Source organism: Cricetulus griseus (assembly GCF_003668045.3).
Source record: "Cricetulus griseus strain 17A/GY chromosome 1 unlocalized genomic scaffold, alternate assembly CriGri-PICRH-1.0 chr1_0, whole genome shotgun sequence".
In the NCBI taxonomy this organism is placed as follows: Eukaryota; Metazoa; Chordata; class Mammalia; order Rodentia; family Cricetidae; genus Cricetulus; species Cricetulus griseus.
In genome coordinates, this window is record NW_023276806.1 from 152,343,488 (window position 1) to 152,364,461 (window position 20,974).

The 20,974-nt window shown below is 48.3% G+C and overlaps 1 protein-coding gene across 2 annotated transcripts in view; it reads right to left on the minus strand.

Moving 5' to 3' along the window:
• Chst11 (carbohydrate sulfotransferase 11) overlaps positions 1 to 20,685 on the minus strand; it is a 209,454-nt gene extending 188,769 nt beyond the window's left edge. The window contains exon 1 of one of the 2 annotated variants that reach the window (XM_027392528.2): positions 20,092 to 20,685. In XM_027392528.2, the coding sequence (XP_027248329.1) occupies positions 20,092 to 20,194 (103 nt within the window). In that variant the 5' untranslated portion in view covers positions 20,195 to 20,685. Of the gene's footprint in view, positions 1 to 20,076 lie in introns of both variants that reach the window. The other variant, XM_027392527.2, reaches the window with a different exon arrangement.
• Positions 20,686 to 20,974: the final 289 nt, after the last annotated feature.

Consider the following 20,974-nt stretch of genomic DNA (forward strand, 5'->3'; position numbering starts at 1 on the left):
AAGGAAGGAAGGAAGGAAGGAAGGAAGAGGAAAGAACAGAACAGAACAGAATGGGATGTGGGATAATCCATTGACCTTGGCAGCCAAGCAGGAAAAAACTGGACTGCAAAATCAGGCGAGCCAGGGTTAAGACCCTCTGGGGTCTAAAGAGTGAGCATGAACCTGCAGCAGCAGCTGAAGGCCCCCAGCTCAGCCTTGGCTCTGCCTCCTCCACCAGATCAGCCTCAATGTCAGGCAAGGAACGTTCTAAGACTTCCTTCAGCCAGACTTCCCGGTGGTCCATCCACTCCCCATCCTCTCAGCCACTCTGCTCTACAGGGGACAGAGCTAGGGAGAAAAACTCATGGAGCCTACATGACGGGACACTGGAGACAGGAAATGAGCCAGATATCCTTTGAATCAGCCACTTTTCTACTGCTGTGATAAAACACCACAACCATGGCAACTTAGAGAAGAAGAAAGTTTGTTGGGCTTATGGTTCTGAAGGTCAGGGTTGGTGACACAGCAGAGGCATGGTGGCAGGAGCAGGAAGCTGAAGGATCACATCTTGAACCTGACACATGAAGCAGAGAAAGTAAACTAGAAATCATGGGAGTCTTTTGACACTAAAAGCCCATGCTTCCTCCAATAAGACCACACCTCCTCAGCCTCCTCAGTAGCACCCATTGGGGACCAGGATTTCCAACGCATTAGGCTATGGGGGACATTTTTCACTGAAGCCATCACACCCCTACTATCCAATAACCAGAGACTCTGGAGAATTAGGGGTCTGCTTCTAGTACTTTAACTCTGTCTCTTATTACCCAAACCCCAATGACTGGATAGATAGGTGACCAAGGGATCACCATATGGACAGACAAACAGCAGTGGAGAAACACTGCATGGTAAGAAACTATAACCAAGGGACCCGATACCAAAGCAGAGGGGACACCTGGGGAAGGACACAGACCTGAAGGGGTAGGGAGCATTCTAAACCAAAGGGAACAGAAAACGCAAGCTCCCTAGCATGGATAAGAACTTGCTTCCTGTAAGGAACTGAAAGATGTGTGCCTGGAGTCCAAGGCACAAGACCTCAAGGTCAAGCTGAGGACTAGGATTTCAGTTTTAGCTGCAATGGAAGTCACGGAGGGTGCAGGCTTGAATGTTTCTCAGCAGCTCACGCAGGCCAAGGTTTAGCAAGCGGTTGACGGTAGAGGATAGGCAAAGCTGGGGACTGGGTTCTAGTTATATAAAACCCCGAGGAAGAGGTGTTGTAGCCCAACCAGAGCAGCAGCGGCTGAGCTGGCACACTGCCAGTGAGGCTGGTAGAATGTGGAGGTGCATCACCAGAGATGGTGTGGGACCCATGAAACATAGAAGCATGGCCATGCTGCTCTAGGCTGGACTGGGGTTGGAAACAGGCTCACTGGGGAGGTGGCTGTCAGTAAAGTCCTTGCCAAGCTAACACAAGGACCTGAGTTTGATTCTCCCAGAATCCATGTTTTAAAAATGTATGCACTCATACAACCAGGTATAGTACAGCATACCTATCACCCCAGCCTAGAGAAGGCAAAGACAAGAGGATCTGTGGGGATCAATGGTCAGACAGTCTAGAAGAATAGGTGAGCTCCTGTCTCAAATAAGATGTGAACTAAGGCATCTGATGTCAACCCCTGGCCTCCACATGAACACACACATGTGCATGTATATATATATATATATAATATATATATATATATATATATATATATATACCCACATACACAAAAGAACTAAATTATAAGCTTCGTGTGACATCTGATGCCTTTAGTCCCAGCTCTCAGAGGCAGAAGTAGGTGGATTACCACAAGTTCAAGGCCTGATGGCCTGGAATGAGTGTGAGATCCTGTCTCAAAGTAAGTAAGTAAATAAATAAGGATCAAACCATGCATCAACACACACAAGGTGGGGTATAGCTTTGGGATCTGGCTGCTACTGCTGCTGGCCACAGGTAGCATCACCCTTATTTAGCAAGGGGCTGAACCCCACTGGCTTTCCTCAGGGTGGTCCTGAGGACTCTGGTAATAGGTGTCAGGAAGGCTACCTGGGCCCCCCTGCCACACTTAACTGCTAGCAGAGCCCAGTGCTTAGGCCAGACCCGAAGACAACCACATCCTATCCAACAGGAAACCTAATACTAGCTATTTTAGACCCATTCTCACTTCCTCTCACCAGCTTCTACCACAGCTGCTGGGCAGTCAGGCCCACAGCATAGAAGGAATGGGAGGGAGGGATGGGCTGCCTCAGTACTGGGGCATTCAAGGCCTAGAGGAGCAGATCTGGAAGACCTGTGGGGCCCTGAAAGGAAGTCAGTGCGGGCTGGCAGAAACCGGGGGCAAGACAGGTTGCCTTGTGATGAGGCCACAGAGCAGCTTGCACGAATGTCACTCCAACATCCCAGAGTGACATCACACTATTTCAAAGCAGCAGCCAGAAAGTCAAGTGTATCAAAACGTTTATTCTAGCTGTTTTAAAAGATTGTTTTTTAATGTTCAAGGAACTGATGAGACTAAAATACATCCAGGCCTTGCCTTGTAGGCACAGTTACAGAGCCCACACGGGGGAAGCCCCCTCCCATCTGCTGTACGAGTAGTTGAATATGTGTAAGAGTAGTTGAATATGTGTAAGAGGAGGGCAGGGGGTGGGGAGGGAGAGAGGCTGAGTGGGTTTTGGGTTTTGTTTTGTTGTTTTTCTCTCCTCTCCTCCTCCCCACTTCCTGTTTAGAGGAGGTCTGTTCCTCAATATGACATCATCATCAATGCAAAGCTTCCTGGAAAGGTTCCATGGTCAGGGCACTGATAACCATCATCTTTCTAAGAGTGACACATGCCTTGCAAAGGCGACTTAACCCTCATCAGAAGCACTCCCCGCACCCAAGCTCCTTCCTCCAACAGCTGAGCACCACAGCCACATCACCAACCCAGCTAAAAGACATCTCACCCACCAACCGCCTGCCAATGGAAGGAGTGCTTGTCTCAGTCAGAAGGCTGCTAACAAAACGCCTTGCCTTGGGTGGCTTATAAAAGCTGACATTCACTGCTCAGCTCTGGAGGCTGGGAAGTCAGTCCAAGGCTGAGTGAGGCATAGGACCATGTGGCACGGAGTGAAGGCACCCCACTATGTCTTCCCATGGGGCAATAATCAGTCACCGGCTCCTCTATATCAAGGCATGAACCCCACTCATGAGGGCAGAGTTCTCAGAACTTACTCCCCAGGATCCCACCTGCTAACGCTGCCCAGTTGGGGCCAGGCTTCAGGTATGAATTTGGGGAAGACAGCACTCTTTTATGTTTCCCCCCTGCTACAGGAAGTGCTCCTCACTGACACTCCCCCCACAGAACAAGGGTCTCAGCAGAGTACCTGTAGCCACATGGAAACTTATGGTTCCAGCTCTCATTCGCTGGTAAGCAAGTGCCCCTGATTGTCTCAGCCCTGAGGACAATCTACAACTACAGAGTGGCCACGTGACCAAGCCACCTGTCATCAACATGTGAGCGGTCCTTTCCTGTAAAGCCTGCAGGGGGGAAAGTACTTTCTGATGACAACACAGTTCTCTATTCTCAGCTGTCTAATAAACCCTCGCCGTCCTAGGCTGCCAAACAAACAAGCAAAGTACACAGGCAACAAACATTTACTACGAGCCTGTGACTGGCCAGCACCTGAGGAAGCCGGCTGTGCTCTCCTGAAACCCACCATCCTGTGTGGACCAAAAATGAAACAAAGGAGTCTATACTAAGGTCCCATCAGAAGCCTGGACAGAAGCCAGGTCATCCTGGCTAGGACACGTTCACATACTCTGGTGGGAGCATGAATCCACACAGCATTCTAGAAAACAACCTGGACACACAGACCAGGAGCCTTCGGAGGTTTACTGTCTCAGAATCCCTCTTCTGAACACATCTTTGAAAGAAGCCTTTAGAAACTCAGATGGCACCAGAGATGGGACTTGATGGTGGAACACTTGCCTATAGTGCACAAGGCCCTAGGGTTCCATACCCCCCAACCCCCAACCCCCCCCACCCTCCATACCATGGAAAGAAGGAAGGGAGGGAGGAGAGAAAGAAGGGAAGGAGAGAGGAGAGAAGGAAGAGAGGGAAGGAGGGAGGGAGGGAGGAAGGGAGGGAGGGAGAGAGGGAGGGAGGGAGGGAGGGAGGTACTATGGCACTTTCAAAAGGAGAAAACCTGAGGCTTGAGAGATGGTCCAGCAGCTCAAGAACACTGGCTGCTCTTCCAGAGGCTCTGAGTTCAGTTCCCAGCACCCCATGGTGGCTCACTGCCACCTGTAACTTGAGCTCTGGAGGATCTGGTGCCCTCTTCTGGCCTCGAACAGATACCAAGCCTGCATACTGTGCACATAAACACATGCCTGAAAACCACCCATACACCTTAAACAAAAACTTTAAAGAGACAGAAAAAAAAAAAAAAACGTTTTCAGAGCTGTTCAACAATAAAGCAGAATTAAATTAAAATACATCCTCATGACAGGATAGTGTGATGTTTTATGAGAAAATTGTGTTTCGGTGCTAAGTGGTAAAAGCAAGACACACTATAATGCACGTGTGTTGTCGTCAAACCAGAAGATGGCCAGATCCTTCTGGGTGACATGGACTTTTTAGAAGTGAACCCTTTGCAGGGTTCTCTTTTATACATTTGAATTCATTTCATCATCACTAATATCCACACACCACACCACAAATGCTTTATTGAGGTGCCGTCAAGTAGACAAGAGAGAAGGAACCTAACAATGGTGGGGCTGTCAATCCACCAGATAAATTTACTCCAAGTCCATGGGTTCCACAGAGACAGAGGTCTTCTGTGTGCTGTTCCCTGCTGTTCGCCTAGTACTCGGGAGGTCCCTGGTACATATGTGAGGCATTCAATAAAGTCCGGTCAGCAGAAGGAGGGGTACAGCTCACACTGTCCTTCCTCCATGGTGTTCTTGGACCTCCCCTAAACTAATGACTCCTTTTCTTCTGTCACCCTGAGCCGTTATGGGAAAGGACTCATGCTACCAATTCTAGTCTACAGTCAACTAGCTAATTGCAAGCTATCTGCATTCGGGAACCAACTGTCATTTGGATTGGTCTCTTGGATAAATACTCGAATGCTAGATGGAGGACTGGGCTGATGTTAGTCCCTTGGTAGATATGAATGGCAAGCATTCGCTTTATGAATAGCTCTCCTAGAAATGTTGAGAACTGCTAACAGTTTGAGATCTGAGTGGAAGAGGTAGGAAGAGTCTAAGCTGCTGAGTGTAGGAAAAATGTCGCTTTCGCCTCACATGCTTTCTTATGAAAAAAAAAAAAAGAATTTCTTTAGAACTCCAAAATGGGAAAAAACAAACAAACAAAAACAAAAAACCCAAACCAACAAGTAGCCACAGTGATGACAGGAGGACTCCAGGAGCCCTCCCCACCTCCCGACCTCCCCACCCCGCACCCCTGCAAGACTTCTTTTGGTCTTCAGCTATGAGCTTTGAGGTTGTTTTGTTGTGTCTACCTCCTAACAACAGCAAGGGAATCCCCCCAAGAAGGACACAGCAGCAGGGCCAGAACCCAGGTTCCCCGAGGACACTCTACCCACTGCCCTTTCTGCTTAGCTGCACTCCCTTCCTGCCGTTTTCACAGCAGATCAAACACTCTGTGATGGGTACAAATTCCTCATTCATTCCTGAGGAAAGCAAAGGAAGAATTGTGACCTACCAATGAATGACAACATCCCTCACATCTCACTTGCAGAAAGGCACTTAGAATGGCCCAGGATCAATGTGCTTTTTACAGTCATGGGAAACAGGTTTCTTCCAATGTGTCAGGGGATGGTCCACATTACCACCCAGTGACGTGGACAGGGGGACCCCTCTAAAACCTAGGGCTTGCTTTCCCTGGCTGACTGTTTTATGGAGCTGAAGACCAAAGAGTCATGTGCTGCTGGGAAGCCTTTCTGTACCCTGGAGCCACACCCCGCCCTGCAGCTAGGGTTTTTAAGCCCACAGCTGCCTCACACTCACCCAACAAAAGCTGTTTTGCTACAAGTGATTACAAGATTATCTGCTCCATTTCTGTCTTCAAATGTGTACTTCCGATTTCGAACAACACTTGCATACAATAGAATCTCAGCACTTACAGAACTTCATTATCTATTTCCTACATTTTTAAAATAAATTCCAGTCCCATAATCTCAAATGTAAGCATTCCCTTAATGAGCTCTTCTGGTCTCTAAACACAAAATCCCAACAAGCTCAAGTATAAACACAAACCCCTCTTAGTCTCTCTGTCCACACACATGCCCCCTTCAAAACCTGTGCCCACCAGTGATGACACTGTATTACTTTTTAAAAATTAAATTTTGGGGGGTCTGGGAGGATGGCTCAGTTGGTTAGGAACTTTCCAGGCAAACCTGAAGATCCAAGATCCAAAAAATGTTGGGTGTGGTGTGCTTATAATCCGGCAATGGGGAGGCAGAGCCAGGTGGACCCCCTAGGGCTCACTGTCTAGCTTACTTACTCAGTGAGCTCCAGGTTCAATAAAGACCCTCTCTTCAAAATGTAGTGGGTGGCACCTGAGGGACAACCCATAGCTAACCTCGGGCCTCCACGTGAGTACACTCATGCGCACGAGCAAGCATACACACACACACATACACACACACACACACACACACACACACACACACACACACACACAAACACGGATACATACAGAAAATTACGCCTTGGGAATGATTCGTTCTGTGGTACTGAGGTAGATAAGGAAGCTAAGAAAGACACAGAGCACTCTGGGGGGGGGGGCGGCAGGAAGGTCAGACTCCTCTGGCCTTGGGGCCTCAGTAGAGAGAGGAGGCCTTTGGCCCAGTTCTGTACTATGCATGCCCAGGGCAGTCCATAGCTGCAACCTGAGCCTAGATATACTATGAGCTGGGCACAGTGCACCGTTCTCCAGGGACAAGGCACACTCTCCCTCCCTCCTGCCATTCCTCCCGAGGCCCTCTGAGAGTGAACTTGGGGCACCATTAGCAACTGAGAGACTGAAACTGAACCTCTGAGGCCTATAATTTTTGCAAACACTGGAGTTTTGAATCCGGCTGGAGAGGGCTTTTAAGCTCCTTCTTGGTACATTCATGAATAACCTTCCCTCCCTCCAAATGATAACAAAAAACGGCCCCTCGTTCACTTTGAGAAAGCAAGCCTTTAAATTCTGGCTTTGTGCTAAAACAAGAGAGTTTAAATTCAGCTTAAATTTCATCTTCTGGAAAATAAAACCCTAAACCTTCTATGGCTTCCTGGTCTCAAGAATGAAAATTTAAACTTGAGAACACCAAGAGATCATGCCCCACCCCACCCCACCTCCCAGCCCACCAACCCACCTCTCCACCCTCTGGCTTCTGCTTCTGCCTCAGGCTCTGCACCTGGAAATCCTCTCCTCCCTCCATACAATCCAAATCAACCATACTTGGTAACCCCAATCATGTCTGCCCCCCCCACCCCAGACCAGTTCACCCTGCATATTTCTGTCTATCTCAATACAATGTGTCTTCCTGGGGCCAGGCTTGGTGCTCAGGGTTTATAATGCAAATGTAAGCCTTTCCCTGAGTGCTCTGGGAGTTCACCAATGAACTATCTAGTACCTTCCAGGATGAAGCAGCTTGGCTGAGGCACACACACACAATTCTGCAGTTGGCAGCTTTTACTCAGTAAGTCCCCAAGGGCAGAGCTCAACCCCAGGAGAGAGCACGTGATAGGGGGCACCAGGTACATTCCTCCCATCCTTTGCAGCTGCTCTAACCTGGTCCAGCAGCCATGACCCACATGGCACACTGAACACTGGAAAGGGGCTCCACTGAACCGAAGTGCCAAGTGCGTGCTAGAGTTCTGAAGACAGAGGCCAAAAAAATTAGAAAAGATTACTTTTTTTTTCCTTTTAAGACATGATCTCATGTAGCCCAGGCTGACCTCAAATTCATTATGTAGCCACCTGGCTTAGTTAACTTTTCTATTACCATGACAGGACAACTTGTTTTTAAAAAGCATTCAATTTGGGGGCTACTGGTTGCAGAGGGTTAGAGTCCATGACCGTCACGGTGGGGGACATGGAAGCAGGTGGCACTCAAACAGTAGCTGAGAGCTCACATCTGACCCACAAGCAGGAGGCAGAAAGAAAGATAACTAGGAATGGCTGGGCTACATCTTCCCCAATAAAACCACACTTCCTAATCCTTCCCAAATCCTTCACTAACCAAGGACCAATGGGGGCCATTGCCATTCAAACTACCATCCAAGAATGAGCCTGAACTCCTAACCCTCCTGTCTCCACTTCTCAAGTGCTGGAATTATAGAACGGCACTGTTGTAGAATGTTATTTTAAGGTGTGTTACTTTTGTTTATGTTGCATTTGTTTAACTCTGTGAAGCTGTTTACTGTGCTTGTCTAAGACACATGATGAGAAGAGAATAAATGGGAGGAGAAATCAGGAGAAGAAAAGGGAGCAAGATAGAACAAGGAGAGGAGGATATCAGGGGCCAGTCACCCAGCCAGACATGAGAGTAAAAGTAAGATATACAGAAGTAAGAAAACGAAAAGGCCTGCAGGCAAAAGGGTAGACAGGATAATTTAAGTTTAAAAAAAACTTGGGAGAAACAAGCCAAGCTAAGGCCGGGCATTTATAAGAAATAAGTCTCCGTGAGTCTGATTTACTTGGGAGCTGGGTGGCAGGCCCCCAAAAGAGCACAAAAGTAAAAGTAAAAACAACAGTACACCACCATCCCACTACAGCCTACACTGGTCTGGAACTCACTATACTGCCCAAGCTGCCTGGAGCTCATAGCAATTCTCTTGCCTTGGCCTCCTGAGTGGCTAGACTCACGGGTGGAAGCTGCCACATACAGTGAAGGCTCTGTCCTAGATGTGGGGATACTGCAGGAAACATGGTGCCTGGCTTCCAGGAGTCAGTCCACAGCATTTTAACATCACAGGTATGCACCCAGAAGAATGCCACCTGCCGTGTCCCAACCAAGAGCAGGCAGATGAGGTTTCACCCAGGAGTAACATGTGAACTGAATTTGGACCTCACGACACATCTCGGTTGAAGTTCAGATGGGGAACATCTGAACACAGCTGACAGCTCCAGTCCCCAGAGGGCTGGGTTCACCAGGGATAATGTGTAGAGAGTAAGGGGAGAAGGGCTATCACTGAATGGCCCATCCACTTAGCTCACAGCTGAGCTCAAGGCTCTTGTGAAATAATTAGCTCTTGACCTAATTAGCTGAAACCAAGACCAAGAAGATGGGTCGAGGGTGGGGTGAAAAGTCTGGCTTTGGTGATGATTGGTCTTAAGCCCAGATCCTGGACCAGTTTTCCAGGCAAGCAAGTCCCTGAACCACAAATCCTCAGTATCTCCATCTGCACAATGGGATCATCAGTTGCCTACTTCATAAGACTACCCGGGAGAGCAAATGCGTGACCCAAGGACAGAACAGACACTCTGGCTGCCACACTTAGTAAATCACAATTTTTCCTACTGGTAAACGGGCTTCCGGTACTGTGTGAGCATGCAAAATCCAGAGGTTGATATCAGGTGTCTGTCAGTATTACCCATCTCACTTAGCTTTCCATTGTATTATTACTGTGTGCACATGTTTATTATTGTGTATCTGCATGTGTGCCACAGCACAGGTTTGAGGGTCAGAGCACAATTTTGTGGAACTGGTTCCCTCTTTCACGTTTACCTGTGTCCTAGGGATTGGACTCAAGTCTGCAGGCTCGTGTAAGCAAGCACCTTTAACTACCTAGTCATCTCACCTGCCATGCACCTCATGTTTTGAAACAACTGGAACTCACCAATTCAGTTAGACTGGCTGGGCAATGAGCTCCAGGAAATCCCCTGCCTCTGCCACCCTAGTCACTAGGATTACAGCCATAACCACACCTGCCTTAGGTGGGTGCTGAAGATCCAAATTCAGGCCCTCATGCTTGCACAGCAAGCACTTCCCTCACACTGAGCAATCTCACTTCCCATCCACCACAGCTACTCATACCCTGAGCTAGACCATCTTTTGTGGTGGGGGCCTCCTGTGTCTGACAAAGTGCTGAGCAGCCCATCTGACCTCTACCCATAGATGTCAGGGGCAATCCCTCTGTACTGGAGACATCCAAATCTCCCCAGATATGTCCCCTGGGGAGAGAAGAGAAGGCGATAGGCCCCAGGTAAACAGCACTTTTCTAAATCAATCACAGGAAAAGTTCTTGGGGTGACTATGTGGGCCTCATGCCTGAAACGACAGAGACCTTTCTGGCCTGGAAGAAAAATGTGAGTGTTCACCAACTCCCAAGCTACCATGAAAACCCTACTGCCCTGTGATGTGTGTGACAGGATGTGCCCTTGCCTCTGGTGAAAAACACAGGGCCTGACTCAAATCAGGTTCTTGGTCTGGTGACAGTGGCAGAGTAGACCCCAGCCTCAGCCATAAATGCTATTCACAGAGCAAGCGGTGTGGCCCTGAGGTGAATAAGAGGTGACTGGCCTTAAAGTCCTCCTAAGTACACAAGAGCACAAGGTGGAGACAAAAACCAGCCATCTCTGCCCTTGCCACGAGCCACAAGGACCCACTTAACAGCTCAAGGGCAGCCATGATACATGTGCTTGCTTTTGCCCTCCTCAGAGACCAACTTCAAAATGGTGCAGGGACCAGGGCCCCATGCAGGTTATTTCTCAAGTGTCATTTTTTTAATAGCTAATGGCAACCTGCACAGTAGTTATGTGCATAATTGGAGGGAAAGAGTGTTTCTTGCATTCAGCACAAAACCACAAAGCTGACTTTTTTTCCTACCTGATATACATGCTTTTGCAAAATGCTCCATAGGGACAAAGCTAAGATTAAGCACTGGCAGGGAGATGAGCCAGTTAGCACCCAGAAGGCGCTTCCTAGGAGTCTAGACATCAGGACCTCTTAGTAAATCTTACAGTGTGTGTGTGCTATGGATGAGAACTGGCTCAGGTTTCAGGACGAAATGTCAGCACTACTGTAGACATGAAGATGAAAAACAAAGGAGGAACATTCTACGATTCTCACAATGTATCGTTTATTCTCACAATTTATCGTTTATAATAAATATATCATTTATAATAACCATCTTACATGCTTTCCCATGTAATCCTCACCACATCACTCAGAGGACAAATGAGGCGGCCACATCTTAGTGGGTCACCTGCATTCAGTCATATATTTCATTGGTTCTTACACCCTACAATTAATTGGCCATCACTTGCCCAAATCATGGGGACAGCAGGTACCAAGCCAGATACTGTTTATGCAGAACTGTTTGGTGGGATGATTGCTGGTCCTCACCTCTAAGTTCCAATCGTTCTTTACAGTCCTGGGAGTAGGCATGAGGAGGAACACACCACCCTATGCAGTGAAGACCCCAGCTAGGTGTGCTGAGCATCAGATAGGAGGTCAGTTCTGAATCCGTCGGTGTCTGTACTTCAGATCTTAGGAAGCCTGCCTTCTCTCCTAGAAAGCTGCAAAAATAATAGTGTGTGCCTCAAAAGTCCTGTGAAGATTAATATTTAAGAAGTGCCTGAGCCAAGTTGGCTCATTAGCTCCATAAACTCATCTCCTTCAATCTTCAAGCCCCCTTATCTGAGAGGCCTGCCCTCCCTATTTCAAACTGTAAGCCACCCCCTTCCTTATTTTACTGTTTTCTCCACAGCTTTTGTCATTGGAAAACATACCCAAAAAAAAACACATCTGTTATGCCTCCCTGTCTAAACTCATCATCCACAAGGACATGGATTTTTTTTTCTGTTTTCTGTCTCCAGCACACAGAACTAAGGCTAACTCTTAGGAGGCATTCAACAAAATATCTTGAACGACATAGAATGGGCACATGGATAGCCACAGCCCACATGCTGCTCTCTGGGTTTCAGATTCTGTGTATTATGGGGCATGACCACATCCAGGGAGCTAAAGCTAAGGCATGTGGACTAGTGAGAACTGGGATCCATATTCTGGGCATCCTCGAAATGAGCAGCTTTGAACTGAAATCCAACCACTGCTCCTCTCCACCTGAGGGGTCTTTATGGGCTTTTTCACCCAAAGCTCTTCCATTAACCACTCAAGAGAATGGGAAAGACCCATTTCTCTGAGACACACATGAAACTGTGATGTTAGAACAGCAGCCCTTGCTACATGCTTTGCTAAGGTCAAACTGACCTTCATACTGGGGTCACAATGGACTGTGACTCAAGCAAGAGAATAGGCACTTCTGATAATTACTGATTACATTCTAGAGAAGTCCAGATGATACTGAACCCCAAAAGAGTCTGGGAAGGAACCATTAGAACTTCCATTTATTATTTAATATTAAAAAATGAAACTGGGGCTAAGGAGATGGCTAAGTAGGTAAAATAAGTGTCTCTTGTGCAAGCATGAGGACCTGGGTTCAGATCCCCAGCACCCATAGAAAAAGACAGGCACAAATAGCACATGTTGGTAACCCAAGCTCTGAGTGGGCAGAGGGTCCTTAGACTTCATTGGCCGGCTGGCCTAGCTGAATCAATGAGTGCCAAATTCAGGACAAGCACCTATTTCAAAAAGATAGAGCTATCAAGTAAAACACCAGACATCAACCTCTGGCTGCCACAACCACACACGTGCATTAACACACACACACACACACACACACACACACACACACGCCCCAGATGAAGAAAATGCAAATGCAGCTGGCCCTGATCATGGATGCCTAAATCTCAGCACTTGGGAGGAAAATGTAGGAAGATCAGAACTTCAAGGCCAGGGTGTTCTACAAAGGTGTCTCAAAAAACAAAAAGATGTAACCTGGTGTAAGGAACACAAATTATCAGAAACAGCCACCCCCAACCCCTTTCTAACTTATCACCTGAGGTTACACACCATTTGGAACATTTTTGACAAATATTTTGAGGGTTGGAACAGACAGGCAACCAGAAAGTGGGAACCCCAGTGGCCCACTCAGGAATCCCCCTGCTCCAGCAGGTTTGCAGATGTCATGGTCACCTTGAACAAGCTTATCATCACAGAGAGGTGGGCTTAAGGTCACAGTGCAACCCAGGTTCACAAGAGAATGGCATCCTTTCTGGGGATTGCCGGGCTTCACAGGCCACATTACAGTGTAAAACAGAACAACAGAATCACAGTTGGAAGAGTCAATCAATGAAATTGCCAGAACACAATGAAAAGGTGACTATGCAGTCACCATGACTAGAAACGACCCTGTCATAGATATTTATATGATTATGTAATAATGTGTATAAATTATTTATAAACAGAGCTTTTGGGAGAGGCTGCTCATATTTCTAAGTCCTCTGGTGGTGTGTTCCTCATTCATCCTACCATTCTTCTAGAACGTTCCACACCAGACTCTGCTTGGTTCTGACTTATCCAATTTGGCTGATCCCTCTTGTTTCCTGGCCAGGCGTGTGGCTGGCCAGGAAAGGTTGGAAGAGCAAGCTTTGAGATTCAGTTATCTACTCTCTAAATGTCTCCTAAGCCCCTCTGGCTATAAGGATGCCGTGACAAGATCCTCGCCCTGACAAGTCAGAAGAGGAACAAATAACAAGTCATACCTGCAATACATTTCTGAAAGCGCTGGCAGAATGGCCTAGGTCAGGGCTTTCGGACATACTCTCCCTAGGAAATTTGTCTCTATCTATTTAAAGTTCATAACTTACTCCCCTTCCCTTCCCATTCTGACTCTTAACCAACATCATCACTAATAATAACAATAATTTTTAAATGGCACCAGGGCGAGGGAGAGCTCTCAGTCAGTGAAGCGCTTGCCTTACCGGCATGACGACATGAGTTCAATCCTTAGAACCCACATTTAAAAATACAATAACAAAACTGGGTGTGGTACTTTTGAAATCCCAGCCCTGGAAAGCAGAGACAGTCTCGCTGGCCAGCCAGCCTACTTAGAAAGTTCCAGGCCAGAGAAGGGCCCTACCCCCTCCCCCAAATAAAAGATGGGATGTGCAGAGGGACGACACTGACTCCAGGGGTGTACCTCTGATGTGTACATGCACTCACACACATGTAAATCTGCACACATGTATACCTGTACATGTGAACACACAGAGAGGCAGAGACAAGCACCAAGTCCAAGGTCTCTAAACAGGATAAGCAAACATGGAAGCCTAGGTAGGCAGCAAGCTTGGCAGGCTTGAAAGAACCATTGGTCAGCTATCCCAGCGCTTCCACACCCTAGCCAGAGCTGGAACCTTCTAGAAGTGCCTTTGCTCATCCCCTTATTGAGGTCACAGAGCATGCTGTGGTTCACACAAAGTCCCTTCGGGATTTATAAAGGGCTTCGGAGGATATCTGCTGTGGAGGTACACTGCCATTTTATGTCCTACTAAGAAGGGAAAGGGTTGCTCATGAGAGGCCAGCACAAGGGTAAGATGCCATCTACTGCAACACAGTCAAATGTCACCTTACTAGAATGTATAAACAACAAGTGTCACAAAGCATAGCAATTCACAGGGCAGACACTGGGGTCCCCTGCCTCAGATCCATCCTATCAGATGGGGCCCCAAGATTCAGGAAAAGAAAAGAAATAAAAAAGTGAGTCAGCAGAGGGACTTCCATTATTTTCTCTGTATCTACCCTCAGAAGAAGCCTGCTAGCTTGTGTCCCCTGACCCCCAGAGTAAGACGAGGACTGTCTCTGCATGAGTTTAAGAAGAGAAAGGGTAGTACCTGCCGCTGGGAGCCTTTGATTTCCTGTTTAACTTACCGGGTTGACTGAGCCAGACAAATACAAACAGCACTTGCCCCTGGAGGAGGGTGGATTCCCTTTTCCAACCCATCCTCTCAGAGTCCCTAGCCAACCTTTCCATGGCGTTCAGTCACCCATCTTATTTCAAAGGGCAAGGAAGAGAAGGCACTGGCTGGAATCCACCGAGCTCTTCGTGTAAGGACTGCTCCGAAAAAACCTGTGGAGGCACAGACACTTCAACTACCTAGGGGAAGATCCCAGACTCAGAATGTCTCATCCTCAGTTACTGAACACTTTTCAGACAGCAGCCTGGCACCTCTTCCAAGGTAAGACAAAAGCAGCCCTAAGTATTGGAATGATCCCAAACTTAGTCCACATGTAAGCAAGAAGATTCCCTAATGTAAAATTAACCATGTGTGACAGCATAGAGATAACGATATGGAACCAGCACTTTACACGGGTTCAGGTAAGGGTAGACACACACGAAGGTCTATAAACTTTAAAGGCTGTGGTTAGACTCTTGTCTCAAATTTTAACAATGACTCACTAGAATGGTGTATTTGTATAAAACAGATTTTACTGAATAAGATCCAGAATGCATTATGGGATCTCAAATACAGATATATTTATATATGTATATATATATATATTTTTTTCTAATATATGTATATGTAATATATATTATATATATTTTTTCCTGATCTGAAATGATTGGAACCAGAAGCTTTTTGAATTTTGAACCCTTTTTTGCATTCTGGGAGCTCTACACGTGTATAATGAGGCCTCTTGGGGATTGGACCCAAGACTAAGCATGAAATTCATATGTATAACATAGTCCCCTTAAGTGCACAGCCTGCAAGTGACCCAGATGACCCTATATATCTTTATTCACCCATATTTGGACTATGACCTATCATGTGAAGTCAGGAGTAGAATTTTCCATTTGTGTTGCCATGGTGGCTCTCAAAATCTTTCCAGTGCTAGAGCTTCTTGGGTTGCAAAATCTCTGGTAAGGGATGTTCAGCCATGTATACATTCTACACAATGGAGGAAAAGAAAATCTAGTTGCCTCTGAGTAGTAAATAGTGGAGAACTGCTTCTCTTCTACACATCTCAAATTTACAGATGGAATTAGAGATTAAAATCATGCTTCCATCTCTATGTTCAACCTGACCCAATGAAATCTTTAAATAAAGGCTGTAATCTTTCCATACATTCAACCCAGGCAAAGAATTCCCAGGTGAAGTCGAAAGTAAAGAGACGGCAGAAGAAGAGAAAAAAATGAGAGAGAGGCAGGCTTCTCCTTGGCAGGCTTCTCCAGGAACAGTAGCTTTTAAACAAAAAAACATAATCCTATTGAGAAACACAAAAGGAAGGTGGAAGGAGCCCTCCTGACACAGCGCAACCTGGGGCCTCCCAGCTTTGCAAGATATGACATAGCTCCATCAAAAGACAGTCCTGCTGTCTTGAGCAAGTATGTGAGACATTTGAAAGGGAGAGAATGAACTTCCACAGGCTGCATTCATGGAGGGGCTCACATGGTGGCAGGCTCAGAGACCACAGGCACGTGACTCCAACTCAGCAGTTCACACCTATGGGGGTGTCCCTCATCAGCATGGACTGAAGGCCGTGGCTGAGGCCACCCTTCTCCGACATCCAGGACACAGAGAAGTATCTACCGCATCTGGTGCCTCAGGAGTCGTGCAGCCCATGGTGAAAGCTATGATCTTAATGGGTTTAAACCGGGACCAGTCACCAGAAAACTAGGAGCCTGGGAATGCACGGACACGCCGCTGCAGCGGAGCTGGTGGTAGAAACCAGGTACCCCTGACCATTCTTGAAGACACTACTTTCATGGAGCTGGAGATGAGGATCTACTTCATACATTCAGCTAGCAAATACTTTGTGGAAAGCCTTCTATGTGTCAGGCCCTGTATAAAATGGATGGACTAGAAGGGAACCTAAAACCCTGTCCCTAACCAAAAAAAAAAAAAAAAAAAAAAAAAAAAAAAAAAGCACTTCATGAAGACTATTAACTCAGAAGGTCACGGGTTTCTAAAGAAAACTGCCTAACTGTCAGGGGCCCACTCCTGCTAAATCTTCAGCAGTGTAACCAATGGCCAATTATCTGATGGCCAATTACTCAAGCTCACAATTACCCAATCTTATGAACTAGAAAAATACAAAAGACAGTGGGCTGCAGACTAGAATGGGAGGGAGCATTTGCCAGCCTGAGAGCTGGGCAGTGTTTGGGTTTTTGGTTTAGGGGTTTTTTGTTTGTTTTTTTTTTTACCCTCCTCACACCCTCCAACCAGCAAGGAATCTTGAGTTCATTTCTTTCACACACTGCTTTTCTGTCTCACAGAGAGGTATCCAGAGACCTCCTGCCAGCGTACTTCAAATCTGGGGGCAAGGAGGGACACAGTCTGGGCTGTGTTGGGGTTCCTTCTGTCTCTGCCAGGCTGATCCTGAGAGACTTCCCAGACAAAAAGACTGCCATACCATGAGACTGCATCACTTTCAAATCTAAAGGAGTAAGGACTGGAGAGAGGGCTCTCCAGCTACAAGCATCTGCTGCTCTTGTAGAGAGGCTACAGTTTGGTTCCCAGCACCCACATCAGGTGGCTCACAACCACCTGTGACTCCAGCTCTAGGGGATTCAAACCCCCTTCTGGCGTCTGCAGGCACCTGCACACAGTGCTCATGCACGCACACATGCACACACACACACACACACACACACACACACACACACACAAGCACGTAGACACAAGGGCACGCACTCACACACAACAGGGAGGGAATAATTAAAAATAAATAAATCTCCTTAAATCATTTTTAAAAATTCAAAGCAGAAAAAAAAATTGTCCTCAATTATCAACAGTAGATGTTAACAAAATGAAAGACAAGAAATAAAAATACTGTTCCAAAGCATATTTTTATGCCCTATATACTAATATTGACAGGATTCTTCGACACAGTGTACAACTTCCAGTAAGAACTTTCAATTAGACATCAGCAGGTTCGTATCCAATTCAATATTTTAAAAGTAGCATTTGCCTCGCACTAAAAGGGTGGCGGGATCAGAAAAAGCAGACTCCTCGTAATACGAATTATAAACAAATGCCATTGGGAGAAAGGGGGCCAGAAAGGGCCTGTCGGGGCAGGATCAAAGAGGAGTATTCAGTCCAGCACAAGCAAAGACACCACTGTGGTTCCAGAAAATTACACTGAAAAATCTCTAAAGCCACTTCCAAGTCAATTAATAAATTAATAAATTCTGATGAAAGCTGGGAATGCAAGGCACCAGTTACAAGTTACAAATTTCTTCCCCAGCGTCTGGGCTGAGGACTATCTCCTAGTTCACCACGGGTCCCATGCACTAGAATTATGATGACAATTCATAGGTACAGGGAGGTTCAGGTCCATTCCTGCTGTACACTCTAAGCAAGTCTTCTGAGAATTACCGGGCATGCACCATCCCAGCAAAACTTGAATAGGCCTGAACAGAGCTCCGAAGTCTAGACCAAATCATTGGGCCCTTTGTTTAACCGCAGGAGCCTCATTATATCTGCATACCAACCTGTCCACTAGCCCTCTGGGGAGAGAAGCTGGCTTGGTCCCGGGTGGCCCCAGGAGCTTGGCACTCTCGAGATGCCCGCCTGTCTGGTCCCACCCTCTTGCAACCCAGAACGCCAGCAAAGTCCATTTTTAAATTCCCTCAGAAGTTTCACAACCACAGGTTTGAGTGAGGAGACAAACACCGCTTTAGTTTGCTGACATTAAACTAAAAATACAAGCTACAAACAAAAGCCATCTTTTACCAGAACTGGCTGGGGTGTTCTGGGGTTCCATGTGGTAGCACAAGACATATTCTTGGCAGCCAGGCCGCCTCAACAACTGTTCCACAAGGAAGAGGGGCCAGTCTGTCCCTGCGCTGTCAAGGAATCCCACAGCCAGCCGGCAGCCCTGCCTGTTTGATGCAAAGAACAGCTTTATGGCTCTACCATCCACCAAGAGGCAGGCTTGATGAATTCGGGGCCGCGTCTACTGAAAATGTTAGACACACACTTAAGAAGGCAGGAGGCGAAGCCAACCTTATTTCCCTGGAAGTAAATGTGTTTCCCTCACCCTCCTCCCTGAAATTAGAAAAGTAAATTATTACTGTGGCAACTCTGCAGCATCAAAAAATGGGTCTCGATGCCAACGTGGCCCAGCACAGGTCTGCTGAATCCAGGATAAATGGGAGAAGGGGCTCCGGAGACCAAGACTGGAAGGCAAAACACACAACCTTCTCAGAAACTCCTACCTGTTGGGTTTCTAAGCCATACAGCACAGCCGGGCCAAGGGCACTCCATGGCGCCCCTCCTCCTCTAGTCCCAAACTTTCTTTCTGGAACCCCCGGAAGAGGGGAGCCTGGGTTCTCCCTATCCTGATAGCAGATGTAGAATTAGTTTAGCCTAAGACAGGGAGGATTGCAGAAGGATTCGTTCTTGTGCTGCGGATCTCCGAATGCTCGGAACCCAAGAAGAGGGGATGAGCCTAGGAACTGCACAAAGTATCTCCAAGAGCTGTGGTGGCCAAACTATGACCCAAAAAGCTCTGGAGACCCTAGGTAGGGGTCTAGAGCTGGAAGGTGGTTGGTGGGCCAGGCCCTGGAGCGCCAGCTGCAAGGTCACTGCGGAGCTAGACCCTGGGTGTTTCGCAAAAGATCATGCCGGGTGGAGGGAAGCGCTGTAAACCCTCCCACCCTCTCCCCACACCTGCTCGGCGCAGCCGGGCATGGAACACGTGGTAGCTCGGCTTAGGGCTTCTCAGGCGGCTGCAGGGACCCACTACCTCGCCCGGGCGTGCATCAGCCGCCCGGGGGTCCTCAACCAGGAAGAGGCAGCGCTCCCTGGCGCAGAGCAGCCGGCTCTCGGTGCCTGTTTCATTCCAGCCCTCAAGAGCAACCAGGACCGAGTTGTGTTGTCCTCCTACTAACCCTCGATCCTGGCAGCTTCCAACAACCCCTACCTTTCTCTACCACCTAGCCAACAGACAAGACACAAAGAAAAAAAAAAAAAGAAAGAAAAGAAAGACGGGGGCCACACACGCCGCCTCTCCTTGCAGTCTCAACCTCCAGCCTGGAACTGAGAGAGGAAGAGGAAGCGCACCTTCCCTCTTCCCATCCCAACTCCGTGACCCACGGATCCCGGCAGCAAGGAGCCCAGAAGAGGCCGAAGGGAAGAGGTGAGGTTGGAAGAAGCAGAAAGCAGAGGGAGAGAGAGAAGAAAATATCCAACAAAACCACGCTAACGCGCCCCCTACCTGGGTGCAACATACTTTGGAAATAGAAGATGACCAAGATAAAGGATCCCAAGCAAGTGGCCAGCACCATCCGGCAAATTCTGTTCATCCTCATCACTTCCAGCAGCGCCGGCTTCATGGCTTTGTCCTGGCCGCGGGGACCCGGCTGTCCGGGAGGCGCGTCCGGAGCGCAGAAGCGGGGACCCCGCCGCGGGGAACCAGCGCCCGGGAGGCTCAGAACCAAGCTGACCGGGCTCCGGAGCTGAATCCCGCTAGCTTCACCGAGGCTCTTCGAGCCCCTAGCCCGGGTCTCGGGGTGCAAGGCGCGGGAGTTGGTGTGTAAGTGTGGAGATGCGTGGCCCCGGCCGCGCGCTCCTGCCGGTCCGCCTCGCCTCAGCTCGATGCTCCGCCGCCGCCTCTGCTGGCGCCTGCGGCCGCCGCTGCCTCCTCACGGGCCGGGCGACCGAGATGCGAGAAGGAAGGTGCCACCGCCGCCGTGCACTGGCCTCTGTGACTGTCCAGGCCCCCCTCCCTCCCTCCCTCGCCAAAAGCTACTTCATTGCGCTCCAGTGATCTATATATTCCAGGGTTGGGTTTTACCAAACGCAACTCGCAGCCCCCGGCGAGGGGAGGGCGCCGGCGAGCTGGGAGGGCGGGGCCGCGCCGGGGCGGGGCGGAGCGTCGCCTCCCCCCGCCCCTACCCGAGACGTGGTCGCGTCCAGCTGTGTCCCCGGGAGTCCGGAGAGCACAGCGCGCTCCCGCAGGGTCCCAAAAGCCCTCAGTCCCTGGGCGGAGCTGGGCCGCCGTCTCGAGGTGGTGTGAACGTTTCCATGACAAAACCTGGAGGGGGAAATACGAATAAGATCACCTTAGTGCTGCCACCCATTCTCTCGTATGGGAAGACGAGTGGCGAGAAGCA